The 13,170-nt window shown below is 43.5% G+C and overlaps 1 protein-coding gene across 1 annotated transcript in view; it reads left to right on the top strand.

Moving 5' to 3' along the window:
* The first annotated feature begins 1,329 nt into the window (after positions 1–1,329).
* LOC144517432 (HLA class II histocompatibility antigen, DQ beta 1 chain-like) overlaps positions 1,330–13,170 on the top strand; it is a 14,613-nt gene continuing 2,772 nt past the window's right edge. Inside the window, exons 1-3 of the mRNA XM_078249550.1 lie at positions 1,330–1,417; positions 3,627–3,917; positions 8,188–8,463. Of these exons, the coding sequence (XP_078105676.1) occupies positions 1,366–1,417; positions 3,627–3,917; positions 8,188–8,463 (619 nt within the window). The 5' untranslated portion in view covers positions 1,330–1,365. The remainder of the gene's footprint in view (positions 1,418–3,626; positions 3,918–8,187; positions 8,464–13,170) is intronic.

Here is a 13,170-nt window from a genome sequence, read left to right as displayed (position 1 = left end):
GCTACTGGATGCCTAAAATGAATAAAGTATCTATCTATCTATCTCTATATGCAGTGAAAAGACAGTGAAGATCTGATGGTTTCTGATGAGAAACTAAGTTTGAAAAGAGTAGCAACATTTGCATCATTTCATACTGTAAACTGTAGATTATGGCGAGCACAGTGAGGCCATTGTGGCCCTAAAGCTGTTTGGCAGCAAGGGAGAAGCTCAAAACTTAACTTGCTTAAAGGAACTACGATTTGTTGATGGAAACCTTGGCCTGATAGAGCCGCTAGATGGATTTGTTCATTTTATTGACTTCAAATTCTGTACCCACGGTTTGTTTACTGACTGTTATCAGTGTCTTTCTCCTTCTTTTTTGTGGCATTTTAGGCATTTATTGCCAGGACAGCTGAAGACAGGAGAGGGGGAATGACATGCAGCAGAGGGCCACTGGTTGGAATCGAACCTGCGGCTGTGGCAGTAAGGACTGAGCCTTTGTACATGGGGCGCACACCCAACCAGGTGAGCTACCAGGGCACCCACTTTTTTCCTCTTCTGAGTTGATATTGATCTCTACTTAAAAATGAAAGAAACGTCATTAAGAAGAAGAACATTGCCAGTAGGAGTCAAGCCTCCGTCAGCTGAGCATTGTTACTTTCGTTCTCTAGTGGTGTTTGGTTTCAGCTTCCTGTGGGAAGTCCACATCATTTTCAGGATCCAAACTTTTTGAACTTGTTCATGAACATTGTGATTCATGATAAAATGACCAGAGTTTGTGTTCACTGCGGCTGTATGAACTCTCTCGGTGCTTACACATAATAAAATGCTTTAGTGATTTTCTAAATCATATTTTAATGTTAATATCTGTGGATGGCTATCTTAGTGACTACCTTACCTATAGGCCAGTGCACTTATGATCAATGGGTTATTTCACATATAGGCTGATATATTGTATATTTACTAATAATAAGTTGGATTCATGTTAACACATTTTAATTTTCTTGGAAACTTATAAACAACAATAATTTGGTGGCCCCCCCTGCAGTAACTCTGAGGACCCCCTTGTGTGGAGGACGTTTTCCTCTGCAGAAGTTCATTAACCCTTACTTAAACAAATGAAATACATTGACATTTGATTTTTATATGCATTTATTCAGAAAGAAAGTTTCCTAATTGTGTTGTTATTGGTTATATTCTTTCAAAATGCACTTACCTTTGCAAATGAGTGATTTATAAACAGCTTTTTATAAGAAAAGGTTGGACTAAACTACATGTTTAAGGATCACTTTGAGTGGTCTCAGTAGTCAAAAGGGAAGAAGCATTTGCAGACTGCCCAGAAGTGGTTGAGACTCCACAGCAACGTGGTCTAGTTGTGGATTCAACATGACATGCTTCACGTGCCTGCTCTTTCTGTGTCTTTTCTCTCAGTCTGTGGGTGAGTAATTCTACTTTTGTCCATTTTTCCGTATCCATTGATGGTTTTGTGTAAGCCTTGGGCCACACAGCATTAACTTATTGACCTTGATGTCTCAGAAAGTCAAATCTTTTATAGATAGAAGCTTTGTATCCCTTACTGTATGTCTCAAGCCCCTTTATACCCAATACACACACCATGTACTTCACAGGAAAACTTGAATACTTGATTATATGTTATATGTTATTTTATAAAACTGAACTGCTATGCTGGTAGGTCAGACTTTAATAACATTTACTTATATAACACATTGTTTCTGCACCCAAAAGATTCAAATACAATATATTTATATTTTAAATCACTTGAGAACTAAAGTCTTTACTGTTAGTTTACTGCCTGAAGATAAGTCTCCTCTTAACCAACTATGGGGTGGCATATGCAGGGGCGTAGCACAAACTTCTGGGCCCCGTAGAAAGGCATTTCCTATGGGCCCCTCCCCACATCCACATTCATTCTAGCATCTTTTTGGGCCCTCCTCACATAGGGGCCCTGGGTACTCAGTCCCCTTTCCCCCCCAGTCCGACGCCCCAGGGCATATGTAATATAAGAGTCTGTAGTTTAAAAAAGATCCACCTCAACCAGATAAAGCATTCAAAAGCTGCCTTAACCTTTGTGCATCAGTAATAATAATCCAGTAATATAATATAACAACCTTTCTGTAACTATTGAGTACTTTTACATCTAATACTTTTAGTACATGTAATGCTTATACTTTTGTTCCTCAACTTATGAACTAAAATTATGAATGCCAGACCTTTAACTGTAATGCAGTATTTTTATTATAGTGTGGTATTGCTGCTTATGCCCCATTTATCCCCGTTATCCCACATGCACTATGGAGCATTGGGGTTATAAAATAACAATTATATTCAAACATAGTAGACGGTGTCAGTATCTTTGCAGATTTAGGGTGTCTAACTTCTGCTTTTTATATTTTCGCATACTCCAATGATCTGAATGAGGAACTTGAGTTTCACAGCAACTCTATTCTGGTCTTAGAAATTATAAGTAGGTTTTTTGGCCACAGAGTCACATTAGTGAAACTTGCCTTGCATGATATTTGGGTAAATCTTTGTGGGTTGTCGTGAATATTAACTTGAATATATACAACATTGTCAGGTCAGTCTCAAACAATAGTCCGGTGCGCACACAGACTTTGAAATAGGTTTTGCTTACTGTAAGTTTTCTTCCTGTCTGATCAAAATTTCATGGTAATCTAGCACAATAGTTGTCGAGATGTTTCAGGGTTACGGACCGCCCCCCTTGATGCCCCCATGTTAGGAAGAAAAACACATCAAAAGTGCCTTCTAGCGTGCCCTTTCAGTGGAGAAAACATGATAAAGTGCCCTAAGGGTTCCCTTCCAGTGAAGAAAACATGATAAAGTGCCTGTAGGGTGTCCTTTCAGTGGAGAAAACATGATAAAGTGCCCTAAGGGTGCCCTTTCAGTGAAGAAAACATGATAAAGTACCCTATGGGTGCACTTACAGTGGAGAAAACATGATAAAGTGTCTTAAGGGTGCCCTTTCAGTGGAGAAAACATGATAAAAAGCCCTAAGGGTGTCCTTCCAGTGGGGAAAACATGAGTGCCCGTAGGGTGTCCTTCCAGTGGAGAAAACATGATAAAATGCCCTAAGGGTTTCCTTCCAGTGGAGAAAACATGATAAAATGCCCTAAGGGTTTCCTTCCAGTGGAAAAAACATGATAAAATGCCTTAAGGGTGCCCTTCCAGTGGAGAAAACATGATAAAATGCCCTAAGGGTTCCCCTTTAGTGGAGAAAACATGATGAAGTGCCCGTAGGGTGTCCTTCCAGTGGAGAAAACATGATAAAGTGCCTATAGGGTGTCCTTCCAGTGGAGAAAACATGATAAAGTGCCTATAGGGTGTCCTTCCAGTGGAGAAAACATGATAAAATGCCCTAAGGGTGCCCTTCCAGTGGAGAAAACATGATAAATCATGCGATCACGGAAGGCTTGTATCATGTGGATGTGCCGACAGTTTTGTTGTCATTACTTAGAATTCCTCATGGGGGCGACAGAAACTACGCACTATAGCTTTAAGCATTGTTTGGGCATGTAAACTACCACATTTAAAATACTAATGGACCTACTGTGTCTGCACATAAAGAAAATAAGACAGTACCAATTTGTGGCTTCTCCTTTACCTTTCAGATTGTGATGCTGATGGAAATGGATACTTCATGTATGCCGACTTTTGGTGTGCCGTGTACTCCAGAGACCGGGAGCAAGTGGAGTATCTGGTCGACTGGTATTTTAATGAAGAGTTTATGATGCAGTACAACAGCACGGTCGGGAGCTGGATGGGCTTCACTCCAGCTGGATTAGTATCTGCGTCTATGTTAAATGAAGACAAGCATGATCTTCTGCAGAGGAGAGTGGAGAAGGAACTGATATGTGTCAACAATGTCGATTTGATATTTAACACAACTGAGGAGAACATGGGTAAATATTCAAACACTCAATATATGATCTATGTTCAGTCTCGTGTGTGTTTAAAGGCCCTGACACACCAACCCGATAATCGGCCGTCGGACAGCCTGGCGAGGTCGGTGACTCGAGTCTGTTCGGTGTGTTCCGTGCCGTCGTCCGTCCGAGGGGCCGTCGGCCTTCATTTTGGCCGATTTGACTTGTTGCGTCAGAGGGCGGGCAGTCGGACTCAATGACCAATCTGATTGGTGGAGAGCTAACCCGGAAACGGGGAGCGGGATGAGTGACTAACGCCTCTCAAAATCTGACATTAATCTGATAAACTGACCTTTGTTGATCTGAAATGAAGACAGATTCAGCAGCTGCACGGCCTGTTTCTCGCTTCAAATGTTTCCAGAAACACGTTACGGTGAACTATTTTAGGACAATATGAGATCGTATTCTGAACGAGACGCCATGATGGTCGGGGAGCAGCCAGACCCACGTGACACGTTCGTCCAATCAGCTGCCGGTTTAAATTTTTTGGGCGACAATACAGATTAGCGCCGCCTGCTGTTATGGAGACGTATTACACGCTCAAGTTCTGAGGCACTTTTTGGACCTCGGGGAGCCGACTGATCAGTGCGACTGCCTATTCTGCCAACGGTCGGCCGTCGGGTTGGTGTGTCAGGGGCTTACTGTACAGAGCTGTTGTCAGGATGGTTAGCCTAGCTGAGCACTGCATGTTGTTCTAGTAAGCACGGAACTCTCTAGGCGCCTCTCTGTCAGCTCCACAAAATCTATGCTGTTTTCCTATTTTACAAATATTAGGTGTCTAGATCAGAAGGGGCAATGAGGCAAGCATGGAGGAATTAAAGACTATTTCTACTGGGCATCCTGCTAGTCAGTGTGCAGGAATCACAGAGCTAGCTGGGTGGCCTCTGGGCCTTCGTTTTTGTGTCGGTTTCCAACGGGAAGTCAGGAGGTGGGGTATCCTTTCCCGAGACTTGGCTGAATCCAGGAGTGCTAATAATAATAATAATAATAATAATAATAATAATACATTTTATTTGGCGGACGCCTTTGTAGATACACAAGTACATCTTACATGTTTAAGAGGGCATAAAAAAAGAAAGTACAGTAGAATACATTTAGCTTCATAGAAATACATTTTACAAAATAGACAACATCTGAAAAGTGCTAAGAACAGTAAAAAAGTGTGTCGGGAGGGTTTCCATGGCGATGCAGTACTATGAAGACTTAAAGATTAAACGCTTTCTTAAAAAGGTAGGTCTTTAACATTCTTTTTTTTAATGAATTGACTGTGTCTGCCTGTCGAATGTGGGAGGGCAGGGCATTCCTGAGTCTTGGTGCAGAGCAGCTGAAGGCCCTGGCCCCCATGGTGGAAAGGGGGAATGTGGAGGTGACAAGGAGGCCAGTCGAGGAAGAGCGAAGGGAACAAGAAGGGACACAGCCTGGTAGGAGGTCGGTAATGTAAAGGTGTGGACACCAAGAGCCGATAATCGGCCGTCTGACAGTCTGGCGACGTCGGTGACTCGAGTCTGGTCGGTGTGTTCGTGCCGAGGGGCCGTCGGCCTTCATTTGGGCTGATTTGACATGTATAATCAGCGGGGTGGGCACTGCCGGCAGTCGGACTCAATGAGCCATCTGATTGGTGGAGAGCTAACCAGGAAACGGGGAGCGGGATGAGCGTGACTAGAGTCTCTCAACATCTGATGAACATCTGTTAAACTGACCTTTGTTGATCTGAAATGAAGACAGATTCAGCAGCTGCACGGCCTGTTTCTCTCTTCAGATGTTTCCAGAAACATGGTGAACTATTTTAGTCCAATATGAGATCGTATTCTGAACGAGACACCATGACAGTCTGGCTTTGAATTTCTGGAGAAACCAGACCCACGTGACGCGTTCGTCCAATCAGCTGCCGGTTTTCATTTTTGGGCGACCAGATTAGCGCCGCCTGCTGCTATGGAGACGTATTACGTCTCGTCTCTTCGGTGTTCTGAGGAACTTTTTGGACCAACTCGGGGAGACTGATCAGTCCCACTGGCTTTTCTGCCGACATTTGTCCGTCGGCTCTGTGTGTCCACACCTTAACTGGGTGTGAGATTATGGAGTGCTTCGTAGGTGATGAGGCGGGTCTTAAATTGAATACGGTAGTGCACAGGGAGCCAGTGTAGGTTGGTAAGGAGGTGAGATGTGTTCAGATGATCTGGTACCAGGGAGGACTCTAGCAGCAGAGCTCTGAATGAGTTGGAGTCTGTGCTGGTACCGTTTAACAGGGTGACTCTTTTTCTGTGTGCCAATCTGACAGCCACATTCTGCTGTATGATGAATCATGCACAAATTCAAGGAGCTGATCACATTTTTACATTACATTACATTACATGTCATTTAGCTGACGCTTTTATCCAAAGCGACTTACAATTAAGTGCGTTCAACCCTGAAGGTGCAAACTCCAGACAACAAGTAGTAAGTGCAAGTACATTAGCTTTAAATAGGTAATGCTACAAAGAGCCATATGAAAGTTCAGCATCAAGAAATATATATATATATATATATATATATATATATACACTACCGGTCAAAAGTTTGGGGTCACTTAGAAATGTCCATTCCATCCATTCCAGACAGAATACCAGCTGAGATCAGTTGCATTGTGTTTTTAATCAGGGCAGCAGTTTTCAGATTACATCATGTGATTACATCATGTGATTACATCATGTGATTACATCATGTGATTACATCGTGTCTAAAGGGTTTTCGACTGTTGTAGACAGAAGCGGCTGAAGAAACGCTTGAAATCCATGCTTTTTGGTCTACACGTCATACCCAAATTAAAAGTGGTACAGCTCCCATATACTCTGACACTGGGGTGAGCCTGGTATCACTGGAAAGGAAACAGTCTCAAGTTTTTGTTCCAAGTGTCAGGGTGATCCTAGGCCTTACTGACACAGAGTTACAGAGGCTAGAATGGAGGGGTTTTTATTTCTGTCCAAGTCATACATCTGTAAAATGATTAGAAGACACTGCTGTAAACACATCTGACAGGTGACAGACAACACAGGGCATTAGTCACATGTTCAGCTTACTGCAGAAACCATGAAGCCAAAAGACTCAAAAATGGATTTGATATGATTTTTCTTGCGTTTTTTTTATTTCCATTTGAAAAGTGCAAATAAAAAAGCCAAAAAACTACAAAATACAACACTTCTCAAATACACAAACACACCCACATCAGTCACCTTTCCAGTGATACCAGGCTCACCCCAGTGTCAGAGTATATGGGAGCTGTACCACTTTTAATTTGGGTATGAGGTTTAGACCAAAAAGCATGGATTTCAAGCGTTTCTTCAGCTACGTCTGTCTCCAACAGTCAAGAACACTTTAGACATGATGTAATCACATGATGTAATCACATGATGTAATCACATGATGTAATCTGAAAACTGCTGCCCTGATTAAAACAACAATGCAACTGATCTCAGCTGGTATTCTGTCTGGAATGGACATTTATAAATGACCCCAAACTTTTGACCGGTAGTGTGTATATATATATATATATATATATATATATATATATATATATATATACATTTTTTTTCTTTTTCACTGAAATTGTACCTTGTACGATTTCATGTGACAAATACATTTTAATTATTGATTGATTGATTGATTGACTGACTGATTGATTGATTGATTGATTAATTGATTGATTGATTGACTGACTGGTTGATTGTTAAAGACTGGAAGCAGGGGGAAACAGCTAGCCTGACTCTGTCCAAAGTTAAAAGTTACACCAACACCTTTAATTATCCCATTATATCTTCTTAATTTAAATCATACACAAAGAAACTGCAAAAACAAGATTTTGTAGTTCAAGAGAAGCTATGAGTTGGAACTATTTCTTGATAAACAGCCGTTTATCCATCCGCCCAGGACTTGACTGCAGTAACTCGGGCTCTGTGTACAGTAAGTTGCCAGATTGGTGAGCACAGGTACGATATACAGGCTTTTGCTTTTAGCATAAAGCTACCAGACCTGGCCACCTCACTGTCACGACACAATCACTATTCACCAAGATATAGTTCTCTCCTAAGAACACTATTCAACAAACAAAATGCATTGTCTTCATTTGTGAGCTTTACAGTTTGTTTTTTTTACCTCGGACAAAGCCTGGTTGGCTGTTTTTATCCTGTTTCCAGTCTTGATGCTAAGCTAGGCTAACCAAACCCTGGCCTCACGTGCCATCTTTCAGTAAAAACTCTTCACTTTCTGGTCTCAGCTGAACCCAGCGTCACTCTTGTGGAGACCACCAGCTCCAGCCACGACACCATGCTGGTGTGCAGCGCATATGACTTCTACCCCAAATACATCAGGGTGACGTGGTACCGGAACGGACAGGAAGTGACCTCGGGCGTGACCTTTACCGAGGTGATGACAAACGGAGACTGGACCTATCAGGTCCACTATTACCTGGAGTACCCACCTGGCCAGCAGGACAATGTCAGCTGTATGGTGGAACATGTCAGCCTCAGGAAGCCCAAGATGTGTCACTGGGGTGAGGATGGATATATTATATTATATTAGTAAAGTGAATTGATTCTGAAAGAACACAATGTCCTTTTTTATCTTAAAGTAATAATCTTGATTTTTGTTTAAATAAATGCAAATGTAAAGGTGCACTAAGCAATACTGCGCGAAGATTGTTGCCTTTGAACAAAAACCCTTAGCTAGTCTCTCCTAGCCAGACCTTCCTCCACAGCGCTGCAGAGGAAGGTCTGGCTAGTCCCCACAGCGTTCTGGGATTAGAGAAAACCGTGCTCTGGTTTATTGGCATTTCTTCAAACCAATCACAATCATCATGGGCGGGGCTAAGCTCCACACGGTGCCTCCACAAAATAGTCTCAGGAAGGAGCTGGTTTTGGTGGAACATGTGTACGTTCAAAAGTAGTTTTAGTCGTGCAACAGAAAACTCAGATTGGACAGATAGTCTAGCTAGCTGTCTGGATTTACCCTGCAGAGATCTGAGGAGCAGTTAACCATAGTCCTCACACATCCACCAGAGGTTAGAATGCCAACACAGAGACAGAGGAATTTCCTGCGGCACCGGAGCAATCCCAGAAGTGGGACGTCGTGGTTATAGACCAGGGGTGTCAAACTCAACTTCACTACGGGCCACAATGGATAATGAGCATCACGTCAAGGGCCAGACATGTTTAGTTTATTCATATGCTTTTATTTAATCGAAAAAAGGAAAATGTCTTTGACTGTATTACTGTATGTGTTATTTATATATATATATATATATATATATATATATATATATATATATATATATATATAGTCTTCTCACTTACAGTTTGGTCCACATAAAGTCCTAAAGAAGTCAGGAAAAAGTTCCTCAGCCATCATAGCAAAAAAAGGGCCCAAAAACATCAGGAAAAGTTACAAATCGTCCCAAAAAATTATGTCAGAAAAAGCGACAAAAACTAGGCGGGCCAATATGTATTGTGAACCTAAATTGATATGCGGGCCGGATCATAATCTGCGAGGGGTCGGTTTTGGCCCGCGGGCCTGGAGTTTGACATGTGTGATATAGGCAAGGCAAGGCAGCTTTATTTATATAACACAGAACACACAATTCAAAGTGCTTTACATGAAAACAGATTAAAAAATTAAAAACAGATAAAATGCGAGAATAAAAGGTACAGTGCAGTATAAGAAATTAAACATTGAAGAGCAGTTCAAACAGTTAAATATATAAAAGCAGATACAATAGGAATTTCTCTTTATATGCTTATATAGATTGTTATACAGTGTCAACAATGCAGCTTCAGTATAAGAAATGAACAGTTATTTAAAGAAAGGCAACATCAAAAAGATAGGTCTTCAGCCTTGATTTAAAAGAACTGAGAGTTGCAGCAGACCTGCAGTTTTCTGGGAGTTTGTTCCAGATATGTGGAGCATAAAAACTAAACGCTGCTTCTCCCTGTTTAGTTCTGACTCTGGGGACAACAAGCAGACCTGTCCCAGACTACCTGAGAGGTCTGGGTGGGTCATAATGTAGCAGACCTGACCCAGACCACCTGAGAGGTCTGGGTGGTTCATAGTGTAGCAGACCTGTCCCAGACCACCTGAGAGGTCTGGGTGGGTCATAGTGTAGCAGACCTGACCCAAACCACCTGAGAGGTCTGGGTGGGTCATAATGTAGCAGACCTGACCCAGACCACTTGAGAGGTCTGGGTGGGTCATAATGTAGCAGACCTGACCCAGACCACCTGAGAGGTCTGGGTGGGTCATAATGTAGCAGACCTGTCGAGACCACCTGAGAGGTCTGGGCGGGTCATAATGTAGCAGACCTGACCCAAACCACTTGAGAGGTCTGGGTGGGTCATAATGCAGCAGACCTGTCCCAGACCACCTGAGAGGTCTGGGTGGGTCATAGTGTAGCAGACCTGACCCAAACCACTTGAGAGGTCTGGGTGGGTCATAATGTAGCAGACTTGACCCAGACCAGCTGAGAGGTCTGGGTGGGTCATAATGTAGCAGACCTGTCCCAGACCAGCTGAGAGGTCTGGGTGGTTCATAGTGTAGTAGCAGACCTGTCCCAGACCACCTGAGAGGTCTGGGTGGGTCATAGTGTAGCAGACCTGTCCCAGACCACCTGAGAGGTCTGGGCGGGTCATAATGTAGCAGACCTGTCCCAGACCACCTGAGAGGTCTGGGGGGTTCATAGTGTAGTAGCAGACCTGTCCCAGACCAGCTGAGAGGTCTGGGTGGTTCATAATGTAGTAGCAGACCTGTCCCAGACCAGCTGAGAGGTCTGGGTGGGTCATAATGTAGCAGACCTGACCCAGACCACCTGAGAGGTCTGGGTGGGTCATAGTGTAGCAGACCTGTCCAGACCACCTGAGAGGTCTGGGTGGGTCATAATGTAGCAGACCTGTCCCAGACCACCTGAGAGGTCTGGGGGGTTCATAGTGTAGCAGACCTGTCCCAGACCAGCTGAGAGGTCTGGGTGGTTCATAATGTAGTAGCAGACCTGTCCCAGACCACCTGAGAGGTCTGGGTGGGTCATAGTGTAGCAGACCTGTCCCAGACCACCTGAGAGGTCTGGGTGGGTCATAGTGTAGCAGACCTGTCCCAGACCACCTGAGAGGTCTGGGTGGGTCATAGTGTAGCAGACCTGTCCCAGACGACCTGAGAGGTCAGAACTGGAGTGATGTGATCCAGTCTCTTGGTCTTAGTGAGGACTCGAGCAGCAGCGTTCTGAATCAGCTGCAGCTGTCTGATTGATTTCTTTTAGCCTGTAAGACTACTGTAAAGACACCGTTACAGTAGTCAAGTCTACTGAAGATAAAAGCATGGACAAGTTTTTCCAGATCCTGCTGAGACAGAAGTCCTTTAACCCTTGATATATTGTTAAGGTGGTAATAGGCTGACTTTGTTATTGTCTTAATGTGGCTGTTAAAATTCAGGTCTGAGTCCATGACTACACCAAGATTTCTGGCTTTGTCTGTTGTTTTTAACATTGTCGTTTGAAGCTGAGTGCTGACTTTTAATCGTTCCTCCTTTGCTCCATAAACAACCACCTCAGTTTTTTCATCATTTAATTTAAGAAAGTTCTTTAATCTCATCGTTAATGTGTTCAATGCACTAGTCAGTTGTTGTATTGGACTATAGTCCCCTGGCGATAAGGTTATATTAATTTGTGTGTCATCCGCATAACTATGGTAACTTATTTTATTGTTTTCCATAATTTGAGCCAGTGGAAGCATGTAGATGTTAAATATTGACTATGGATTAACAACCTGTCACTACTGCTGTGAAGCCAGCCAGCTGGGAGCAGTCATCACAAACAATAGCAAACGGACGAGGTTAAACTGACCTGTTGAAAACAGCAACAGTGAAACAGCAGAGCTAACGTTATTACTCACTCCATAACGAGAGCCCTCGGCAGTTTCCATTCCTTTGAAATCTCGGAGGTTTCTACAGCGTTGAGACACCTCACCGATGTTAACAAGGCTCTTTTTAAATGTGTACTCTTTCCTCTTTTTGTTGCTTCGCTGCCAACTCTTACAGTGCAGATCCATTTTTACATACATCCATGGTTGATGCTCCACACCCCTGACCGGCAGCTGATTGGACGAAGCGTCATGTGGGTCTGGCTGCTCGAGAATTTCAAATCAAAAATAGTTCACCGTAACGTGTTTCTGAAAACATTGTAAGAGAGAAACAGGCCGTGCAGCTGCTGAATCTGTCTTCATTTCAGATCAACAAAGGTCAGTTTAACAGATTTCCGTCTACTTCTACTGGATAGTCGCGTTGCGTTCAACGGATTAATTTGCATAAAGACGGGCATCGGCCAGCTTTTTTGACGCGCAGCATTTTTTCAAATGCAGCGGCGCCTTCCCGGGACGGTTTTGCGGGCGCGATAAGTCGTTTGACGTCACCCATAGGAATAAAGTGGAGCGCAGCGCAACAGAAGCATGGCACAGCCAGGTGGATCTGCACCGTTATTGTTGATAACTCCTGGCCGGCTGCTTCCTCTTCAACGCACACAGAAAATAGAGAGGTCGGTGACCGTGATGAGGTATTCGCTGCATTTTACCGAAAGTGTTTTAGATTAGCGTTGCTTACTATACCTTTAAGTCACTATATCGCTGAATGAGGTAATGGTGATTGAGCCCCAAGCGGTTCCCAGTTACCATCACCCAGCAGTTGTTGCTCCACCAGATAGGGTAGGCACAGCTAACACAACAGGTGCTCTTCAACTCATTTGTCTGTGAAGTACTGCTTTTTACAGTCTCTGCTAGCCCTGCAAATAAACCTTTACTATCAACACGTTCTCACTCCCATCTGGTAAAATATGGACGCTTGGTCAGGGGCCTTTGTCGTTGTTATTGACACTAAAAGTCTCCTTTAGCGCCATATAACACGCTTTAACTAAACACGCTTGGTCGGGATTATTGGCGTCCCTTTTTACAAAGTTATGTTAAGGAAAAGGTTGTGGGTGGGCTTACGTTCCCGTGACACATGGGAAGAACGGGACGGGTGGGTTTAGGAAACGTGACACATGGGACCTGATCCCGGTCTCCTGGGTGAAAGTCCTGTGTTTGACACATCCACCGCCCCGACCAACCTCCCTATACAAGATTTCGGTCTTACATCCTACTCGCTACTAACCTGACTCCAGATGGATTGCTTGGCATTTGCTCGGCATATCCATCTGGGAACTTTCCATTGGAGAACTTTTGGGAAGGGG

The sequence above is a fragment of the Sander vitreus genome, chromosome 4, assembly GCF_031162955.1.
Source record: "Sander vitreus isolate 19-12246 chromosome 4, sanVit1, whole genome shotgun sequence".
Taxonomy (NCBI): domain Eukaryota; kingdom Metazoa; phylum Chordata; class Actinopteri; order Perciformes; family Percidae; genus Sander; species Sander vitreus.
The sequence above is the reverse complement of the archived record's forward strand: the minus strand, read 5'-3'. Positions and strand labels throughout refer to the sequence as shown.